This window comes from Streptopelia decaocto (assembly GCF_964273445.1).
Source record: "Streptopelia decaocto genome assembly, chromosome: Z".
Classification (NCBI taxonomy): domain Eukaryota; kingdom Metazoa; phylum Chordata; class Aves; order Columbiformes; family Columbidae; genus Streptopelia; species Streptopelia decaocto.
In genome coordinates, this window is record NC_138657.1 from 28021429 (window position 1) to 28043429 (window position 22001).

Sequence of the window (22001 nt, forward strand, 5' to 3'; positions counted from 1 at the left end):
AAAATGACATCCCACTTCTGTCATGGGTATAGTACCTCCAGAGAGGGCTTAAGCGCACCAGTGTCACTGTGCTTAATGACTGCTGATTACATTATTAGGCTTGATATCAAATGTTTAAACTAAGCAGCTTTAGACCTGAAAACAGGTTCTCGTACTGCTTCTGTGTGAGTAAGCCTCTGCTTTTTAAATCCATGGCCCATAAAGTTTTCTTCACCTGTTTGCACATCTCATTTACCAAGCCTTACAGCTCCTCCTCTGTGAATGATGCACGATGTGAAAGCTCTTGGGGCTACAGAGGAGATGGAGAGGTCAAAAAAAGTTCACAACTTCAGCGTTTTCATGTGCATTGACAAAGACAAAAAGGAGCACTTCCAAAAAGCCAGTGTACACATTTGTTTTGTGTGGAGGCAAGTGTGCTCTTTGGGTCACCTAGCAAGAGCGGAGGACGACTGGACAGCAGAGAGGGATTGAAAAGAGGAAGTACCAAACATCTTTTCAAGTGTCTTGACAGTGCCACTGATCATGATCGTTTTCAAGTTGGGGTTAGGAAAATCTTGGTCATAGTTTGACCTCTGTTAGTAGAAACATTTATTTTAATCAGTTTATACTGGCATATGCTGATGATTGGGCAAAAGAGAACTGATCTCCAGATTTGAGTATTCTGCTAGTCTTGGTTTCTGCCTGATTTGTGTCTTTAAAAAGTGAATGTCTTAACGGAAGTCTCTTTATTTCATCATATAGATTAACAGAGAATTGCATTGCAGCATGCTTTTGCTGTTTATGCATTTTGCATACAGTCTAATTGTGGAATAGTGGCTGAAAAATGTGATCAGGCTCCTTTGTATTGTGCCTCAGGGAAAAATGAACAAAATACAGTGGTTACATGCACTGATGGCAACATTATTGCCTCATAATAGCACCAGGTTAACTTGTCTTATTGCTTGTTAACTTTGTAAAGAATCAATGGCTTGCGATAACTCACTTAGAAGTAAGAAATCATGACCAAAATTGCTAGAGAACTTGTGAAAAGGGTGCAATTACAATACATCACCCTGCCATGTACTTCTGCATGCTTTGTTTCGGGGGACAATCCAGTAAAGCATTCTGGAATTTCTCTAGGCTTCAGTCAGTTTTACTATGCTGTACATTATCTAAGCATATATAGAAAATCAAGTTCCTAACCTGCCTAAATACACAGTCAGGTGGTACCTTGTTTTTTACGTTGGCTCTGACTTCGGCAGACTGAAAAACAGCAACAAGAAATACAAGCTTCCCATTTTGGTAGGCAAGAGTGACTTTGTGGTCGAGGCATGAGATGGACCTCAGGGGTGATGTGCGTTCAATTTCTGCTGTGGTTGCAGGCTTCCTGTGTTGCAACAGTAATTTTTCACCTCCCTGTGGTGTTGTGAGATACCAGTGTGTTCAAAGTAGTTCCTATTGCATAAAGTGAAGGGGGTGCCTGAAAGGTTGTACGTAAATATTTGGAGGCTGTTTGCACTCAGTTAATTTAGTTTTGATCTGCTGCAGCTGGTATAGATAGTTCAGTGTTCACATAATTGAATGATCTGCCCAGTAAAATGCATCTCATTTTGGGTCTAATGATGTAGATCATGCCTCTGTTAATTTACACTTCTTCTCAACTGAATTTACCAGCTGCAGCACAGTGTGACACTTGCACAAGACTGCGGCTTTCAAGTTGGAGCTGGTTCCTGTCTGGTGAAGGCGGTGTGTGTGCCTGTCTGCAACCTGTGGCTGTTGTTGTGGGACCCTATGGGCTATTGAGTGCCGAACAACCTCATGTGCTGGATAATGGTGTTTGCTCAGTGTGGCTCAAGATACACACGTATCATGGTTACCTTATTTTGAGTAAATATTGACTGTGTTTATATTCATGAGACACATGCAAACTGGCTGATTTACAGCTAATGATGTAGTTGTGGCAACCAGGAGCTCAGGACAACCTGCAAAAGCTACTTAAGAAGTCAGATAAATGTTCACATGATTGTCCCCTGTCAGCTTCCGTGGAAGCATTACGTAGGCTGGAGGAGGCTGTAATAATTTTTTTTCGGAAGGTGCACTTTCCATTCCAGCTACCAGTGAACTAAACAATAACAAGCTAGAAGGATTGCTCTTTAATAAAAATCTTCAGCTTCCTGTGTATGATAAGGTGGTCAAATATACTTAGAAGCACAATAAAATGCTAAGCACTGGCATGCATACACACAAGCAAACATACAAAAACGAAATGCTGCACGCTGTCTTTTCCTTTCAATCTCTTAAATATTAGTTGATGGTTTTCAACCTGCTTGCTCCTCTCTGTAGATGCATTCACTAGAGGTGCTTCTAAAGTTCAGTAAGTTTGGATGAAGAGTGTGAGATCTATTATATAGAAGCAGAGCAGGAGGTCTTACATGCTGTTCAAAAAAAGCAGTTGTTGGTCTGAGATGTGAGAGGCTGAGAAGACAAAATTATTTTCCTCCATCTTGGACTTGCCCTAGACTACAGCTGAAGCAGTAAGTACAAGGAAGCTGTATCTGTAACTCCTCTACCAAGGAAGGCTTCTTACTAGCAACTTATGTATGTATTTCTAATAATATTTTTACGAAGTGATTATTATATCATGTCTGAGTTATAGAGCTGGGAAGCAATGAAACCTGCTGGTCCCTTTTGGTTTTCTGAGTATGTGCTCTACCTCACTGTCAATGTATCTGCTCTCCGGTTCTCACTGGTGTTTTTGGTGTGACCTCATCTCATTATGCTGCCTCTAGACTGGGCTTTCCAGGATGGCACTGCTGCAGTTCTTAAGCAAGACCTGGTCCATACTTCCTCTGAACAGGCAATACAACAACAAAATAATATGAAGAAAACATAGCAGAGCCCGCTCGTGTCTGCAAAGTGAACTCTTCATAGAATTTTGCTTTGGATGTTGTTGGCAGTGCTGGAGACAGGCTGAAATTAGGCATTTTTAGCACCAGCATCTCTGTGTGCGCACCAGGGGGAATTTTGAGTGCTTGGTTGCTGCCAGCACAGCGCTTCTGTAATTGGGAGCTCTGACATGGTATAAAAAGCCCAGGCATTTTCCACCATGGTGCAATGCCTGTGCAGGAGCCAGGGCAAGGTGACAAGATGGTGTGGTCAGACAATGTGATGGTGAAAAAGCCAACATCCTTCTTGTGGTCTCTGTTGTTGCTGCCCACCGTGAGACTGAAAGGTGGTGGTTTTCCAACACAAGGCAAGTGCAAACATGCTGCTCATGGCAGAAAGCAGAAAGGGGTGAAGAGAAGAGATAGGGAAGAAGTTAAAAAGGAGAAACGATACTAGTCTGCGTGACAGGCGGGGCAGGGTATTGAGTTCATTGCTCTGGCCTGTTAAATGCAATGCAAAATACTGTTTTCCCGTAACTGAAGAAAATGGATCTGTCATTTGCTTGCATGCACAGAAGAAGGCTAGCATTAAATGCGTGTGAAAGCTGCAACCCTGTGTCTATATTTGGTTGGGAAAAAAGTAACCCTTTTTTTGTCGTTACTGTTTTTACTTGGCTGTAAATTGCTGTGAGATTGTTTGATGGGCAGGCTAATGTGTACTGCTTGGCTTTAGCATAATGCTGCTTGCTGCCAGGGCGCTGGCGAGAACAAGTGTTCAAGCATGCAGTGAGCACGGGAGCCGTCCGTCTGTCTGTCCTTGGGTACCCACATGGGCTGGGCCAGCCCACTGCCCTCCCACTCGATGAGCCCTGGGCTCCCTGCCCCGTCTCCTTGGTTTTGGGTTGCAGTGGATCTTCAAAACCTGGCTGGGCTCCTCCTCTGTGTGCAGAGATCTACATCTGTGACCAGAGCCAGGGTGGGTAATGTGGAGCCCACCGCTGCTTTCCCTTGTCTTTATTCACTGGGACATGTGGTTTGTGCCTGTGACCCCAAGCAGCCTGTGGTCAGTCAGGGCATGTCCCCCGTGGGCCTTCACGAAGCTGAGCAGGAGTCTGCTCGGTTGCTGCGATGAGGTGAAAGTGATGGAGAGGGTAATTGCAGACCATCTATTTTTGGGTTTTTTGCAGACTACACCACTGCAGATTAAATCAATGTTAAAGCAGCTAGCAATAGGAAAGTTTTAATTGTCTCTATGGTGCCTAATTTAGGTTCAGCATTAAAAGACCCATGGGTTTTCCCATCTCTGTGAAGGCTTGATCCCAAACCTATTAGAATCAGTGAAAGATGCCTTATGTGGCTGCCTCGGGAATTTCTGTCTTACGGTGCTTTCCAAAAGAAATCTTAATGTGAGATTTTGGTGCTCTACCCCTCCACCTTCTCTTCCCTTCACCTGGGAATGAAACAGTGCTTTTCCCAAGTACTCCTCTGAGACATTCTTCATATGTTTGCTGTAAAGGAAAGGAAACTGTTCGAACTCCTGTGGTTGACTTATTTTTCCAAAACTTTGATGAAAATTGGAGTAATTTCTACAATAACTTTGATGTGTTCAGGCTGGCTTTCTGTAGGTCCGTCAGGAGATTTTTTTCCTCTTGTGGCCCTGGGAACAGGATTTAAGTAAATGCATGTTGGAACTAAGCGCTCAAATACAAATCAAGAGCTAAGTCACTTTCTTTACCTAAGTGCTAAAAGCATCACTTAGGATAAGGTAGGAAAGCAAAGATGCCTGTAAACTTCTCAGTAAATGTTTTTATTAAAAAAAAAAAAAAAAGTTAAAGGTCTTTAAACCCCATTTTTTGGGTTTTATTTGGATTACTTGATCAAAAATATTGTGGCCTATTTTTGTTGTGGCTGACCTCCACCAGAAAATGGTGGTGTCATTTTTATGATCACCTTGTTGCCATATAGAGCTGTGTGCCACTGGGCTTTCAGCTACATAATCAATGAAAGCTGTACCTGTCCTTAACATGTGATGACCTGGAGATGATAACACATCATCAGGAACTTGAGGCTTGAGTATTGTAATTTCCTTTTTACTGGTTGTCTGTGATGGTGATACACCATTGCTCACCCCCCCTCCCCCTTTCCTTTTTTGGAATGCCAAGAACACATTTGCTCATGTTCAGCCTGCTTGTTGTTCTTTACATTTTCTGCTTATAAGCAACAGATTTGGTTTACGTTAGCACAGAAGCTTTACAAAACTCTGAATGTGACTGGTGGTGTGTTTCTGTGTGCAACAGTATGTCATTTGCTCTCCTGGCATTTCCTTCATTTAATTCTTCTTTGCTTAAAAAGAAACAAACATAAAAACCATTTTCTTCCTTCCAGGAATGTTTTTAAATTACCTCCTTTATTATTCGCATTCATCCATTTTTTTTTTGTCGTTGAGGTCAGCATTTTTTACAGTTATGGGTGGCTTTTTAGGCTTGCTTTTCCTCACACTGGGGTGGGAGAGAATTTGTAAGTGAAAAGGCCATTTTTGGTTGTGTGTTGCACCGAGAACTAGCAAATCCAAGAGTGCCAAGTCCCTGAGGTAGCAGAACGCTTCCCTATGGCCCCTCTCCCAGCAGGGCTCAGAGTGCTACCTGGGGAGTCTTTCTAATGCTCTTCACCTGCTCTTTTATTGAAGGAAATCTTGAGGATTTGGGTCCCCACCTTATTATGTGCAGCTTTCTGCCTCTGGTAAGGGTGCACAGAAGGTGTTGCTGCATGGGTTGCGCCTCAGCTCTGCTCTGCCCATATACGCAGCCCTGGGGAGCAAACTGAAGGCTGTATTGTAGAATCATGGAATAGTTTGGGTTGGAAGGGATCTTCAGAGATCATCTAGTCCAAACGCCCTGCAATGAGCAGGGACATCTTCAACTAGATCAAGTTGCTCAGAGCTCCATCCAGCCTGGCCTGGGATGTCTCCAGGGATGGGGCATCTACCATGTGTCTGGGCAACCTGGGCCAGTGTTTCATCACCCTCATTGTAAAAAATTTCTTCCTCATGTCTAGCCTGAATCTGTAGCTGAGAAAGCCTCTCAGCTTTTTCCTTAAACTTTGCACCAAAGAACATCTAGATGTTGGTTTTGATACAGAGTTGATGTTTCATCATTATGGTTTCAGCACCTCTTGAGATAAACAAGAGCTCCCTTCTCTCTGTGTTCAACCTGTGGCTGTTAATCAGAGATGAGTCACTCCCAGTGCAGATCACACAACCGGCTTGCAGTTCTCCCTGACCCTCTTGTGCCAATTTGTCATGTGTATTCCTGATCCTGTGAGGCTGCCTGTGCCAGTGAGTTTGCCACTGGTAGAGCTTCAAACAGGCACAAATATGGTTGCAAGATGAGGACCTTATTTTATTTGTAGTTGGTGTTTTCAAATAAATATTAATCAGTTTTCAGCATACAGCAATTTTGAATTTACTGGAGGAATGCAGTATCATTCAAACTGAGATAATATAACCACTGAAGCTTGTAAACTGTGTTGTTAATTAGACCATGTGTTTTTGATGGACTTCTTAAAGCTATTAAAATTTACATGTTGGGGATTGAAATAATTAGTTCTCTTTCACGTGTTTGACAGAATTGTGAATGGCATTTTAAATTTCTTTCTTACGGTTGAGCTGCTTTGAAATGCACCAAGAGGGAGAATCTGTATATCCTTCAGTGATGTGGGTGCCATGTGCTTGTTGAAAATACATACCTTTCTTTTTCACTATATGCTTTTTTAAAAAATCTAAGCTTCTGTGGCTGTAAGGAAAGTTGCTTGCATTTGAAGTTGTCATGTAAATTAAAGAGTGCACTGTGCTGATAAAAAAAAAAAAAAAAAGGAAGACAGTTTCTTTTTTAGCCAGGTTGTAAAATAACTCTTCTGCGGAGCAAGAGTGCAATTCCTGGCAAGTAGTGGCATAAATAAAATAATGCCCTTACTTGATACTCTTGTAGATCAATACAGCATGTGACTGTCTGTTAGAGAACAGTTATTTCAAGACCTGCATGTGTTTGAAAATCAAAGAAAAAAGATAAAAGGAAAAATCTTGCTTAATAATTTAGAAAACAAATAATTTTATTCTGTTTCTGATCTTCATTTATAGCACCAGCAACAAGTGGTGCAGGCTGTGGAGCGTGCCAAGCAAGTGACCATGGCAGAACTGAACGCAATCATTGGGGTATGTGGTCTTTCCGTTTTAGCTCTAATAATGTTTGTAAATAGCTTTTCTTTTTCTTTCTCTCTTGTATGAACTCATTTCCATCAGGTGGGCAAACGTTGTGGGCAATGGTGAAATTCACTAGCTTGATCTTCATGAAAGCTGGTTACTACCTGAATACTTTTGCTTGCACTTTGCCGAGAAGACTAACAGGGTAATTAATGTCTGTGTTGTATCCATTCGCTGGTATCTATTTTTTTTGTTGTCCTTTATGAGTGACGTTGCACCCTTTGCATACCACGTGCCGGTCTGCTTCTGCAGCCACCGTGACAGATAGCCTTTGTACGACACACTGTGCATGAGAAGCATTTTTCACATCCTTGCTGCCCACGTCTTTTTCTGAGTGGCGGCCCAAGACTGTGAATATTCATCACACTATTCATTTTTACATTAAAAAATAGCTGTTACTTAAAAAAAAAAAAAAAATCCACAACCAAAATTGATGGCAAAACAACTTGTCACCACTGTGCTCATAGGTGCCTTGTTCCTAGTCATCTAAAAATAAGAGTGTGTGGACCCCCTCTGGTAAAAGCTTTATTGCCAGCAATATTAGCCCGGTATAGCAGTCTTGTGAGGTTTTATGGGTGAGGGCAGCTGGAGTGTTTACATTTTACAACTGGAGAGGAAAGGCAAAACAATGAAAACTGTGGCTGTTCACACTACATAAAATAAAGGTGAGAAGTCATATCTTAATAGCACATTATTCACATGTATAATTATGCAGCTGGTGCAAGCAGTTGTTTAAGTTATTCTAATGAAGACACTACAACTGTACTTCCCATCTTCTGCGCCCTCCCAAATGCTTTTTCTTTTGTGTATAGATTATACATAAAAGTCTTCTCCTTTTTTTTATTCAGTGTATCAAACACACTTTGAAATGCTAATTATTCCATTTACTTTCATTAAAATTCAAATTGCTGAGTGAAGATGTGGATAAGGGTCGCGGAATAATCAATCTGAAGTGAAGATACTGCTTCAATTATGCCTCCGTCTTTTAGCAAGGAAATCAGGACTCTCTGATCATTGCTGACGGTGGTGTAGAGCAGCAGTCTGATTGTAGCTTGTTTTTAATAGGCTGTTTCTAACTCTGTTTTGTGTCCCTCTGACCACAAGAAAACACTGGTAGTCAATTAGAAGATATAAATGGAAAAGAGTAACCTTTATTTCCTCTGAAGTGCCCGTTAGAAAGAAGGGGGTGAATTGGAGCGAGTCGTGTAGAATCATGAATAACATTTGTTGTACGTCTTTTATGCTCCAGTGGGGAGAGTGGGAGATGAATAATTTCCCAATTAGTTTTCATTACCTAACCAAAAATATTGCCTTCTATTAACATTCTTTGCATAAAATAAGTAGCTAAAGGTTGGCTTCTTTGCTAAATAAGTTTTTGTATATCTACACTGCGTGTACGTACGTAGCATGGGTGTATATATGCACACACCGTGGTGTGTGTGTGTCTGTGCACACGCATGCATATGAGTACTGCACAGTCTATTTGTGTACGTTTTTGCCCTTTACTTTTGTCTATGTCAGGGAGACTGCTAAAGCAATTTGCTTTCTAATAAAGAATAAGTTGATTGATGTAGAACATATGAATTTATAGATACTGGCTATTGCACTCATTATTTAAGTTTATCCTGCTTTCGTGAACTACTAAACCACAGAGAATAAATATGAGCAGAACAGACACTTGTGTGGGAGCCTGGCATAGACTTCTGCTGGTCTTGCCCCATCAGCCAGAAGTACATTTTCTGTTTGTTGCTGTCTGAGTTCATCTCTTCAAGTCAGTTGAAATTCTATTGCTTCAAATTTTCGTAATAACTGAATTTTGGTCTTGTGCATTAAAATAGGGCAGCTCTCACCTCCCTCATCAGACTGATTTTTACCTTGCTCTACTGCTTTTCCATTTTCCTGATTTATGTTGAGCTAGGAAATGCAGTGTGGACCTCTCTTTACTTTTAGAGAAACAGGAGCAATACAAACTGAAAATTCTGTGTTCCTCGGGTTTGAAGAGAAGTAATCCAATCTTTAAAAAAATGGAATAAAAAGGATAGCAAGTTATCAAAGAGACTTAAGTTCTGGTTTGCATGAATACCCACAATAATGTTATATCTGCACTTGTAGAGATTTAGACTCTGGAAATGGAGCATGGGACTAAAAAGGACTCGTCATACTTTATAAAGTGTATACCAACAAAAGCAAAACAAAGAATGTAATTAGAAATCATAGCTTTCCCATATCTAATTATGCGGTCTTGTGCCGTTTTGCTGTTTGATGAGTCTGACAGCGTTTTTCTTCTGCCAACCCTGTTATTTTTTAAAAGCCTCCAAAGTTTGTTTCCTCTTCACATTTTTAAAAATACATCTTTTAGTTACTCATTGAATTGTGTAGCAGACAGAGAAGCAGTATTTGAGTTTCTGAAATACACCTGTAGTTGTGGGGCTCTGTTGAGTTCACCTCACCTATGCTGAAACCCTTTGGGGTATGAACGGAGGGACCCTGCATTTGAGTTTAAAATGGATTTTGCCGCAATCGAGGATGGCTCAAGAGAATAATAAAATGTGCACGAATCATGTGTCTCTTTGTGTTTCACCTGTATGTATTTTTGTATGAATGTGCTCTGTTTTAAAGGAATCTGATGAAGCACCTTTTAACTTTGCAATATTATTCTGTCTTCATTGGTAAATGAACCAAGTCACTGATCCGTGCAGTTTAAATGCAAAATACTGAAGTGAGCCTGGAATCCGGAGAGACGGCTTGTTCTCCTGACAATAAACTAGTTGTGTTTAATGGAATGAAACACAGTTATAATGACTTCTTTCACAGGTCACGTTCAGTTTAAAACTGTTGACGGGCCGAAACAAGTTAAGTATCATCTATCTTCTTCTGGAGAAATGCAGGGAGAAAAGCTAAATGAAACCTAGGTGTCATAAGCATGCTGCAGGACTGTAAATCTGCAGCAGGTATCCAGGCTCTGCATCTGGTGTCGTCCACGCTGCCGCATTCTTGCATGGAGCTGTTTGTTGTGCACATCCAGAGCTCCTTTCCAGGTTGGGTGTCTCAGGACGAGCAGAATGATGTATCCAGCCCATCATGTCACGTGCCGTAGCTGCCGTGTTTTTACATTAGAGTCTGCAAGATCACACTGTTGGAACAACACACAAATTGTAGCCTTAAATCAGTAATATGATCTAATTAGGAGTGATGGTTTCATTTCCTGTATTATTAAATTGACTCATCTAGCTCTCCTAAATTTTTGTTGTTGTTGCTGTTGTTTTTAATCCGTTGTACTATATAATCAGAACATGCTGTGTGAATGTGGTTACATTTTAATAAGGGAACTAGGGAATTAACTTGTAACTTTATCAGAATTTTATCAGAGTGGTGTGCTTTTTAATTTTTATTTTTCATTTTTTATTTCCTCTGTTTAAAATAGTCGGTTTTCAGCTGCAGTTGGATAGTGAGGCAGAAATGGAGGCTAGTGCTTGTGTGCCTGTTTGTCACACAGAGGGAGATAAATGTACCAAAAACTTAAGAACAGGTATGTGATGGTGTTCAAAGAAAATGAGGTTTAGCACAAGAAATGCTGAACCTCAATTTTTAGCAGTGACATTTTAATGATAGGAAGTCTGCAAAATTATTTGCCATCAATTGTGAAGGCAATAACAAGCCTTGGTGGTTTTTCACACCCTCTGTGTTAAGTGCTTTCAGAATGACAGCGTAAACTGTGTTGGAGAACTCCAAGGAAGTAAAACTGATTAAAATGTTCATGCTTGAATGGTGCTGATGGAATAGTTCATTTGGACTTTCTCTACCTCCTGCAGCTCAAGCTGAAATATTAAAATTCAGTGGATTTAAATCTCTCTCCCCTCAGCTCAGGAAAAAAACATTACATTTTAATAGGTTTTAAACTCATAATTCATTGGTTTGGAGCAGCACTATTAAATCTATTTAAATATTACTTGTATTACTAAGGAAATGATTTGAATGATTTTTCCTTTACCATTCTATACATCTAAGTGAAAAAAATAATACTTCGGTTTAATTTTTAAGCATTTTGTTTTATTATGTCATTTTTATTATCTTCTTTAAAAATAAGCAAATGGCAGTTACTGAAAGAAAAGGTTTCTTCTGTGTTGTTGCGTACAATCATCAAGCTATAAAGTTCCTTCCTTAATATGCTGCTTGTAACAATTTCTGCCTTGTGTTTGAGGTGAGGCTGAGGTACTTGTCTGACCCATCTTGAAAGGTGTGTAATTTTGGGTTGCTTTCAAGCGAGTAGTCCATTATACAGCTCTGGAGAACAACGCCTGTTTAAAAAAAAATAACAGTGTGCCATCACAGGCACAGAAACCTTTGCAAGTGGCACAGTACAGATAAGCACATGCAAGTTGTAATAAAAACTTGGCATCAATGCATCTTATTGCTGCTGTGGCACCAGGGTCTGGAGCTCCGGATGCCAAATGCCAAGGGGTTTTGTTCACATTGGTGCTTAACATGAAGAGGCATCTCTGGGTTGTTTCTGCCTCTTGTGTGTGCTTGCCCTGTGAGGAAGAGTGAGGGGGTTTTGGTGGAACCAGTGCAGCTGAGGGGGAATGCTTTAATTCCCATTTGTATGGTGAAGTTTCTCTGACACTCAGTCATGCATTCAGAAGCCGATGCCCCAGGGAGAATAGGGAAGGGAGGCAGAACAAGCACATATGTGTAGGACGGGAACAACAGTCACCTCTCTCTTCAGCTCTTCTGTGTTGCTTGTTCAAAGGTGTATTAAGTGGTGGTTGAAGCTCAAATGCTGTAGGAACAAGTTGGCCACCTGCCCTATGTTATACCCAGGTTTTTACAGTGGGAAGGTGGCAGAGGGGGTTAACTTAATGGGTACATGCTTTGATTTGTCTTTGTGTACCCTAAAGAAATGTTGAAATTCATTCCTCCCTGTTTAATTATGTTGTTTGTATGTTGAGGATGTGTGATGATGTGGTTCTGCAAATTCTTTGACGCTGCCTAGTGCCTGGAATTGAATTGTAGAAGGAATTGTGGATATAGAAGGCTTTTGGGTGAGCACTTTTTTGTTTTGAATTATTCATCTGAAGTCTGGCTAAGTTAAAGGCACCATGGGTTTTTTTTTTGGGGGGGGAAGAAGTGTTTTGTAGGGATTTTTCTTCTCCCTTTATTCCCAGATGCCAGCTTCAGAGAGAGCCTTGCAGGTGAGGCCTAATTTAAATAAATCTCCTCCATATGCAGCATTATCCTGATTTAAAGAAGCTGAGAATGAGGCACACAGTCTTTTTAGGGATTTTTGGAGGAATTAATTAGAATGTAAATAATTCCAGGTTCCATATTTACTGAAAAAAAAAATGCTCCAAGGCTGGATTTTAAATGATGTTGCTACACTGGGAATGGGCTGCCACTGTTTTCCTCTTTTTCTCCTCTTTTCAGTAGCTGTGGTAGCTACTGAATTTATATTGGTCTATCACTATAGGAGCAGTCAGTAATGTTGCAGTGTGAAGTGCAGACCACTTATTACAGCTCACTGCCAATATGCTGATGCCAGAGGCCCTGCTCGTTATGCTTAAGTCAGTGCATATGACATGAGTGTTACGGCTCACATACCGTATCTGATCAGGCAGGAGAGCTGACTTCTGCCTCCATGTTCTTCAAGGTTTTCCAGACCCTGGCACCAAAGCTATGTGACCACCATATCTTTTTTGAATTAAGATTAATCACAGCAGATATGAGGAGTCCTATGAAGAATTTCCTTCATGGTCTACAACAGGAACATATGCAATATTTTATTTATGACTTCTCATTGTGTGCTCTCACTTCATACACAGTAGAAAGGTGAAAACATTGTTGCTAGGGTGGTCTGTGCTCCAGTGTATGGAAGCTGTCTCCAACCTCATACAGATTTGTGAGACTCCATTGGACTCTTGGTCTGTTATGTGCTATATATTACCTTCAATGATGACCTTACACCAGTGCTTTGGAAAAGAAGAAAAAGTCTATGAAGGATCTGTTTGGTTTTGAAGTATTGCAAAGGCAGGGATTTCCCAAAAATGCTTCACTGCAAAATCAGCAATGTTAATGTACTCAATGGAGATGCAGCCCATTTAAATATGTATCCTTGCTGTACAGTGTAGCCTAAAAATTCTTGTTATTATTGTGTCATGTTTTCATACCACAGAGTGCTGGTATGACCCCGAAACAGATTTGTCGTCTACACTTCTTCCCAACCACACTTTGTAGGCTGCTGCCTACAGCTATGATTGTGGACCAAAACTCCATACAGTGGATCAGTTAAGCATTTGCCTTTCTTGAGGTATTTGGGTAATTCTTTTGGTGTCTTCAATCTTAAAGGTAGGCTAAAGCAAGGCCTTTAACACTTAACTGGGGTGGACATCAAAGTACTGCATAGGGGAAGTGTTTCCAGATGTTAAGTTCATCCAGGAAGAAGGAATGTAAGAGGTCTTAAATCTTCAAGTTGTCTGATAATTTAGACTGTTTGACTTTTGGTAGTGAGATAGTTTCCTGCTTATTGTTCAGTGAACTTTTCACAGACACTTCCTTAGTATATGAATGCATCACAACCATTGATGAACTTACCCCAGTAACATTTCTGAAACAAGGGAGTACTGCTTTCCCTGTTCTACCTTTGGAAGAGGCTAAAGCAGAGAGAACAATTGGTCCTTCCACAATCTTGGAGCTGCAACTTAAACCTAGGTGATTTGATTCCTGTCAAGACCTTCCTTTATCAAAGCTGCCGTGACTGGGAAAATGCACTAAAGCAAAAGAAATCACTTTAAGTTTCAGTTATTTGACTAATGGGCACTATATTGAAGAGACAGAACACTACATCTGTCAGTGAAATCTGCTTGGAGATAATGGTATCCACGTGTCCTAACACCCAGTGTTGACCTGTGGGAATAGGCTGCTCACACCAAGAAGAGCAGGTGTTATGGTGCTCTGCACAGGAGCAGAGTCTTGAAAGATGCAGAGTGGGTTGAAAGAATGGATCAATCCAAGCAACCCAGATTTTTTATCCCAAGCAATTTTCTGAAATCCAGCGCAGTGTGTAGTTTGTGTGTTGCAAGCATGATGAAACATAGTATTAGCGCTTCAGAGTTATGAAGCCTGTGCTTCTCAGTAATTGCTATCCAGAAATTTGAGTTGCTAAGGATTGACTTTAAAAGATGCATTAAAGTAATGCATGTGCGAGACACGTAAGATGCATCTCTTTTATGCTAGGGCTACATGGATCTTAGACTATACCTTGAGAGGAAGCTTAGAAGTGAATTATAGTTGCCACATTAAAAGCTCTGGTGATATAATTACTTATGGATTTAGCAACTCGGGTCTCTCGGTGACCAGTGGCATTACTTCTAGCTTTTATTGTTTAATTCATTGTACATCTCAGATGGTACTTTTTACTTTTCAGTAATGTTTATATAGCTGAGGGTCTGAGAAACTTCTTCACGTGAGGACCCTAGAAGGTTATTTAGGACACTGCTGGAAAAGGCATAGGCATCGCTCTCATTTTCTGGTTCTAAAGAAAAGGGCCAAGATTCACAATAGGGACTCTGCTTTCCTACAGTCAGTCCAGAGGAGAGAAAGTCTCTTCCCAGAGTCCGTGGGTTGGACATGAGTGGAGCACTTGGTAAATATGGCACTTCAACCAGCGTGTGCCTACCTGTCCAGAGCTGATTTTTGCCATCTGTTCATCCGTAACAGAAGATGCCCACTTGCTGCCATCATGACTCTTTTTCTCTGCATTGGTCTTTGTGAAAATGTTTTGAATTGGTAGTTTAATTTCATGCCACTGGCTCTCCGTATCATAAGACCTTGAGCTTACTTGCATTTGGTGCTTCCTGCCTTCTCTTGCAGGCAATATGAATTTTCTTTTCATTGTCTTGCAATTGATGTGGGAGAAGGAAGGAAAATAGAGCTCAAGTGCCATGACTTATGCAAGAATTTCTGCCCTTTATTAAATCGATAATAAAAAGTCATTCTGAAATTTCTAATTCTTCCTCCTTCTGCCTCCAATGTGAAATTGAGATGGAGAGGAGTCCTGCAAGCTGATGAAGGAAGTACTGAACTCCCAAGATTCTGGGGGAAGCTGGGGACTAGGATTTTCCTTTATTAAAATACTAGCCTTTTTTAACCACAAGTCTTTTATTTTTCAGTGGGTTGTATAAATTTTTTTTGGAACTTTTGTCCTCTGTCTGTGCTGTTTCACTGAGTGAAAAATAGTCATAAGGGGGGAAGACAGGAAAAATGGTGAGACGTATTCTGACAGATGTTGCTGTGTATATGATTAAGAACGGAAATGTGCTCTCCATTTAGTGTCTTTCATCCCACAGTAAGATTCGGGAGTTGACTTTTTGTTCCTGTATCACTTAAAAGATCTTTGAGGTAATTTGTAGATATATGATTCTGATAGTTTCTTTGTTATTTATTTGAGAGTTCTAAATGCTTCCTTTCTGATTAATGACAACCATTGATTTTTTCCTTTCCCTCATAGTTTTCCTAGTAGAGCTTGCTTGCCTCCTGTAGCATCAGCATCCTCAAAGGCAGAAATGACTGATTCTCAGAGAGTAAGAAGCTCAGCATTTTTGTTCGTTTGGGGTTTTTAAAGTTTTTTAACTATTATTATTTGTCTCGTTCTTATTCTCTCTCCTTTTTTATTGTTTTTCATTCTTTTTCCTAGATTTTATCTAACCTGTGCATTCATTCCCCTTTGTGAACAGAAACGTGTGCTTTCTAGTTGATCAGCTATGTATAAGCGTTTAAAGTTCCTACCAGTCTCTGATACCTTTCTTTCACACTGGGCATGTTCATTTGCAAAATGATCACTCTCCCTTAAAAGACTAAGAATAGTAGATTGCTCTACCCCACATCGGTACCACAGTCTCTTTATGGCAGACTAATCATATGATTAATGCATATAGCTCCAGGACTATTCCACTGGAGGAACTGCTTCGTGACTCTCTTTGTAGGCTGTTGTGTTGTATCTTAACATCAGAAAACCCTTGTTTTTTGTAATGGTGTGCCAGCAGAGAGAGAACTGTACAAAGGAAGTACAAGCAGTGCACGTCATGTCAGGGGTGCGAACAGGCATGATAGATGAAAATTCATACCATCATAAGCACACTTACAACTGTGTGTGCCAAAGGACTTCCTTTTCTTGCTGATCTTTAAACCATTGGCATTGACACTGTGTACTCTTGAGCCACTGTTTTTATGTCTTTATTTCCTCTTCATCTTGGTTACTGTTTTATCTGTATACTCTCTTACTAATGAATCACTCTGAGCAATCAAACACTTAATCTAGCAAATTTCAAACAAACAATGAAGCTATTTTATCCAGATTTTTGAGATCCCCTCCCAGCAGTGTTGCAGGTATGGGTAGTGCATGCGTGTCTGTAGGTGTAAAATATCTTTTTGAGACATTAGTTTGTTAATGTTAGAAATGTCTTCAGGTTAGAGGAGTATGTTCAGGTTGTTTGGATAATGGCTGTGAGCTTTCAGGGTCTCTAAGATGAAAAGTGGTAGATTACTGTGACACAGAGCTGCTTGGAAAGTATCCAGTAAAAACTTGAACCTTTTCCAGGAAAATAGGCTTTGAATGTGCTGACTGTAACAAGAGAGCATTAGAAGCTAATTTGTTAGTGGGTTTATTATCGCATTTTACTTTAAATTTGATCTCTTAAGATGTATTGGGAAAAGAATTAAGCTGAGCATCAATATTGAGAATTGCAGCTGTAAAAATTAGTGATACTTAGATAAAAACCTTTTGCAAAGCCTTTTTGTGTATTTGTTTAGATGTGGCTTCGGAGTTATTTTACTCCTTACTGTAAAATGCCTAGAAGAATACACAGAAAATTACAAACAAACAAACAAAGCCAAAATATTAGTAGCAACCAGATGTTATCTTGATTTAACATATGTTACTATGTCTTGAGAATTTTACTTCAGTTTTTACTAATGAGCTGATTTAAATGACCATCTTCCTAAACTTACTACTAAAACCAACAGTGTCTTACTTTTTTGGCTTCTTTCTGATTGCTCAGTTTACTCTTGCTGTTGTATTTTTTGTGTGTTAAGGGTTTCTTAAAAACACTGCAATTTGGTTTATGGTTCTGTAGTGCATATTTCTTGGTAGCTAACTGTTGCTGGTTTTATTTTTAAATAGTTCTGGAAAATTTACAGCATAATAAAGCCTGGTGTACTGCCTTTGCAAGTTTTCACCTGTTATGCATTGATGCTGAAAATTTATGCTCAGCTTTACGCATACTGTAGTCAACTGTGATGAGATTGTCCAAAGTTAACCACGTGCTAACAGTTCATAAATAACATGACTGAGGTTAACAAATTAAAGAGAAGATGGAGGAGTGGGAAGTGAAAGCATTACAGCAACATCAAAAAATCGTGTGGTTGCTCAGTTGGCTTATTTTCAGGCTTTCCTTGGAAGATTTTAAACTGTGTCAGATTTTATGATCTAAATTCGTGGTGCAAGCAGAAACAAATGTAAACTTCCTTCCAGAATGGCATATTCTGTGTAGGGATAATATCTATCAGTTGTCTTATTCCTCCATGTCTTTAGCATTTTGCTGACTAGAGGAGACCACCTTTTTTTACCACTTCGTATCACTAACCTGATGCCGAGTGGGTTAAAGAATTGCCCAGGTTTTTATCACTTTCCCTGTAACCAGGCAGCTATGTACAGGCCACCTGGGTAGCAGATTCTCACCAGTGACACTCGTGGGCAGTGGAAGAGCAAAACCAAGCTGTGAATGTCAGGGGCATTTGAATGTAGTAATAGATTTCAAAGGCCTGGAAATGGCATTTAGAGATGCACTGTCACTTTGTCTTCACCTTCTTGAGTATGTCTATCATCAAACAGTGCTGTGATTGTATACTTTTTTTTTTTTTTTCCTCTTGCTCTTTTATACTCTGAGAGCAAAAGCCTGCCTGGTGTTTCACTTCAATTCTTGTCATTTTTGTGTCCAGACCAGTGCCTCACTTCTGCTGTTGCTCATCATGTTGGTGGAGCTCATAGTGTTTTCGTGTACCAATGCAATTCCAGTCCACAATCCTTCTCCTGTTGTTGAGTTTGTAGTCTCACCCCAGTCTAAAAACATGCACAACGTTATCTGTGTCTGTGTGGCACATGCATGTGGGGCTGTACTGGAATTTTGGGTGTTAGACTTATTTAACCGTCCAGTTTTCATACCAGAGTGTTTTCTTTGTGCCATTACAGTGTGGCTATATTGCACTGAATTTCTCCTGTATCAGTGAATGACACTTTTGTCACTGCGGGGGCCATGTTCTTTCCAGATTTCATGTTCCCGTTGTTTTCTATGGAAGAGCTTGGTCTCCTCAGGGAAGCTCTTCATGGCAGGAAGTCTGTGGGCTCAGGTAATTTTTTTCCATCTCTCCCCAGTTATTTTCAGAGCTCTCTGCAACTCAACTTTCAGTGAAAATGCATTGGTTCTTGGCCAAGAGGGTCTGGGCCAGCCAGGCTGTTCTGGGTGATCTCAAGCCACAAGGCACTGAGGTGTCATTACTCATACAACTCTTAATACCTGTATTGTGTTGTGGAGGTGTTAATGATGCTCAGTACATCCAAGGTGTGGTCTGTGCTGCTGTCTTCAGACGTTCTCAACAAAGAGCAGTAAAAAAAGGGATGGCATTTGCAGTGCAGTTTTCTTTAAGCTCTTTGGAAACCATCCTGTATCCAGAGCAGATGGCATATAGTGCAGATTGGGTAGGTCAGCAGGCAGATCTATATGGATTGTACAGTACTGTGCAAGGAGTGTCCCTTGCCTGGTATACTTTGATCAACAGCGAAACAGTTAACAAGGGGAAAGGTCTGTCACTCTTGATATTCTCAGGCTCTTCTCAAAGCCTTTGCTTCAAGCCACTGACAGATTCAGGCAGACATCTTCTTGCTGTGATTTATAGCACGTTCTCAAACAGGAACGGGAAATTCCTTGTTTAAAATGAGACTTCAGAACACAAATTATTTTGTCCATTCCTTTTCTTTCTCTTGCTTTCCTGCTCCCTCCCCAAATCAGGCACGCCAGATTGTTCCGGTGCTGCAAGGCAGCCCCATTCAAACCGTGAAGCTAAACTGTTGGCTCTTGCTTCGTTTTATTGTAGTTAATTTAAAATTCTGAGAAACAAAGCATCCTTCCATAAGAGCATCAAGCAAGCAGAATGTATTTCATACTTTCTACAAGAAGGAGCACCTGCTGGAATGACATGGGCTTGCAAGCAGGGAGAGGATTGAGCCTTTCCTCTGCCACCTGGAAGAACCTTCTTTCTGGTTTTCTTTTTTGTTGGTGGTGGTTTTTGGTTGGTTGGCTGGTTGTTTCCTCACCCTTCTTTTTGGATCATTCCCCTCCTTTCCATTGCACTGATCTGGGTCAATGACATGTGCGTGCTATTGCCAGTCTGCTTCCACCACCTGGGTTGTATTTCTAAGAGCAAGAGAAGGATCTGTTCTTTCACAGGGGGGTGTTGAGGGAGGCGTGCGTGCAGTGTGCTGCTTGAGTTACTGATGTGCTGTATGCGACTCGCAGGCTTTCACTTTCAGCTCACCGTTATGTAAAGATTCATGCTAGGGAGGGGAGGGAAAAATAAAGGGAAGAGCATTTTGTTTCTTGATTATTTAAAGAGCTGGGGTGCAAGGTGGGAAGTTAATTTATGTTCAAATGGAAAACAAACAAAAGTAGGACCTGAATCTTCACAATTAGGAATTTAAAATGGAACGTGTTTATGCAAAGTGCGTTGTTTTTATTTCTTCTTCTGAAGTCCTTTATACAGACGTGAAGTGGGGAGAGAGAAATCCCAGAGGACTTCTGACTCAGTTTACCTTCAGTCCTGAGCAGGGACTTCTTGTAAACTAAAACCAAAATTTCAGAACTAATCTAGTTACTGTGCAAACAGAAATCAGTTGGATGGTTAATGGGCAAGCTTTAGACCTGAACGCATCTCTCTTGGGATATATTTAACATAACTTTGTCCGCCTTTTTTTTTTCTCCCTTGCCTTCCCATTGAGTAGCAACAAACAGTCTATCTACTCCACTATGGTTAGTATAGCACAGAGCTTGATGCAGCCCTGGTTGAGGTCAAGCACTCCAATTCGAACCTCTCAAGGGCTTTCTCTATGTGTTGCCAGTGTACTGGTAAAAATGACTTTAAACTCTTGTCAGCGCAGTTACTGGTGCATGCATCACAGTCCCACTCAAATAAACCTGTCACAACACAGAGTCAGCAGCTAGAGAAGAGTACAAGGGCAGGCCTCTAGCTTTTCATTCGAGCATCACTAAACGTGCACAGAGTGCCCAATTATTTCAGCATTATTGAGCAAGCCTACAGGAGGACCCAGGCCTTGCTACATTAGATTTTCTTTAGTAATTTGCTCAAGTACCGCTGAGGACACTTAAAGGGCTTAAAACGGTGGCTGCAACCAGTTTCCTTTTCTGGATTGTTAATTCAGGTTTTCGCTTTCAAATTAACTCTCACTGCATGCTGTGCAGTAGTGCTGGGAGAACTGTTTAACACTAATTTTCTCAATTTTCAGCCTTTTTTTTTTGGCATTATGTAACTGCTTTTATAGTTACTTATGTTTTGATTAGACATGTATGTGGTGCATTTCTGCTAGAAAGAGGAAAATGTAATATCTCTGTCAGAGAAATAAAAATTTCAGCAAAAATGTAAAATTCCTTTTTTTTTTTTTAAAAAATTTTTTTTTCTTCTAATTCAGCCAGAAGTTTACCAGTTGTGTTGTCTCCAAACATATGGACATTTTTAAAACGTCAGGATGTTTGCAAGAGTTTATATCTGGATTGATCAGATACATTGGTTGATGTGATCAGTCACTTTTGATGTATGGCATCAGTTGGACAACCCCCGGCTCCCCGAACAAATTCAATATCTGTGTTTGGTTTTTCACAGCAGCAACAACTCCAGGCCCAGCATTTGTCACATGGACATGGTCTTCCCGTGCCGCTCACTCCGCACCCCTCGGGCTTGCAGCCTCCAGCCATCCCACCCATTGGCAGCAGCGCTGGTCTCCTGGCACTCTCCAGTGCGCTGGGGGGACAGTCGCACCTCCCAATTAAAGACGAGAAGAAGCACCATGATAACGATCACCAAAGAGGTAGGTGCTGCTAGATGAATGTGAGACTTCATTCATTTCTCTTTTATTCTTTCCTTTTATTTTTTTTTCAACTCTTTAAAAAAAAAATTCACAAGAAGTCGTGGCTAATTGCCTCAGTATTTATTACCTGGCAGTACAGAAATTGTTTTCCAGTGCTAGAAATCCAGTTTTATAAATCTGGCTGTACAGTATTAATAATTAACTGTACAGAAAAGTTAACATCTGTGCAATTTATTATTTAACAGACATCAGGATTCTTTCTTCCAAGTATGATAAATGTATAGTTTTATGTAAACTAACTGGTACTTTTCTCTTTCTCTCTCCCCTCACCTCACCATCCCCTGCCACCGCTTCCTCCCCTCGTTGTGGACGGGGGCTGCTCTGCCTGCAGACAGAGACTCCATCAAGGTAGGACTCCATTTCATAGGTGTAAGGAGTGGCTTGAAAGAGCTGCGTGCTGCATTTTTCTGAAGTATCGCCCAGAGTGGTGGAAAAAGTCACGAAAGTGAAACTGGGTTGCGATGCTCATGTTGCTTAGCAGAACCCTGCACAGACTGTGCATTAGACCTAGAACGTGGCTGGTAGTGGGACAGCTGGGATTGCAGATGACATGTTGTCCAGTGGGTTTGGTGGAAGAGCATTGGGGCTTCCTCCTGGATATGGGGAAAGGGCTGCCTGGGGTCCCTGCCCAAGCTGATGAGAGAGAAAGAATTAGCCAGTAATTTGAAGT

At 40.7% G+C, this 22001-nt stretch overlaps 1 protein-coding gene across 3 annotated transcripts in view; it reads left to right on the forward strand.

Annotated features, from left to right (window-relative positions):
- The window catches only part of LOC309451023 (transducin-like enhancer protein 4), a 100206-nt gene that overhangs the window by 34082 nt on the left and 44123 nt on the right, over positions 1-22001 (forward strand). For 2 of the 3 annotated variants that reach the window (XM_082074389.1, XM_082074391.1), the window contains exons 6-8: positions 7000-7074; positions 21067-21271; positions 21663-21679. In XM_082074389.1, coding sequence (XP_081930515.1) covers positions 7000-7074; positions 21067-21271; positions 21663-21679 — 297 coding nt within the window. The remainder of the gene's footprint in view (positions 1-6999; positions 7075-21066; positions 21272-21662; positions 21680-22001) is intronic. The other variant, XM_082074390.1, reaches the window with a different exon arrangement.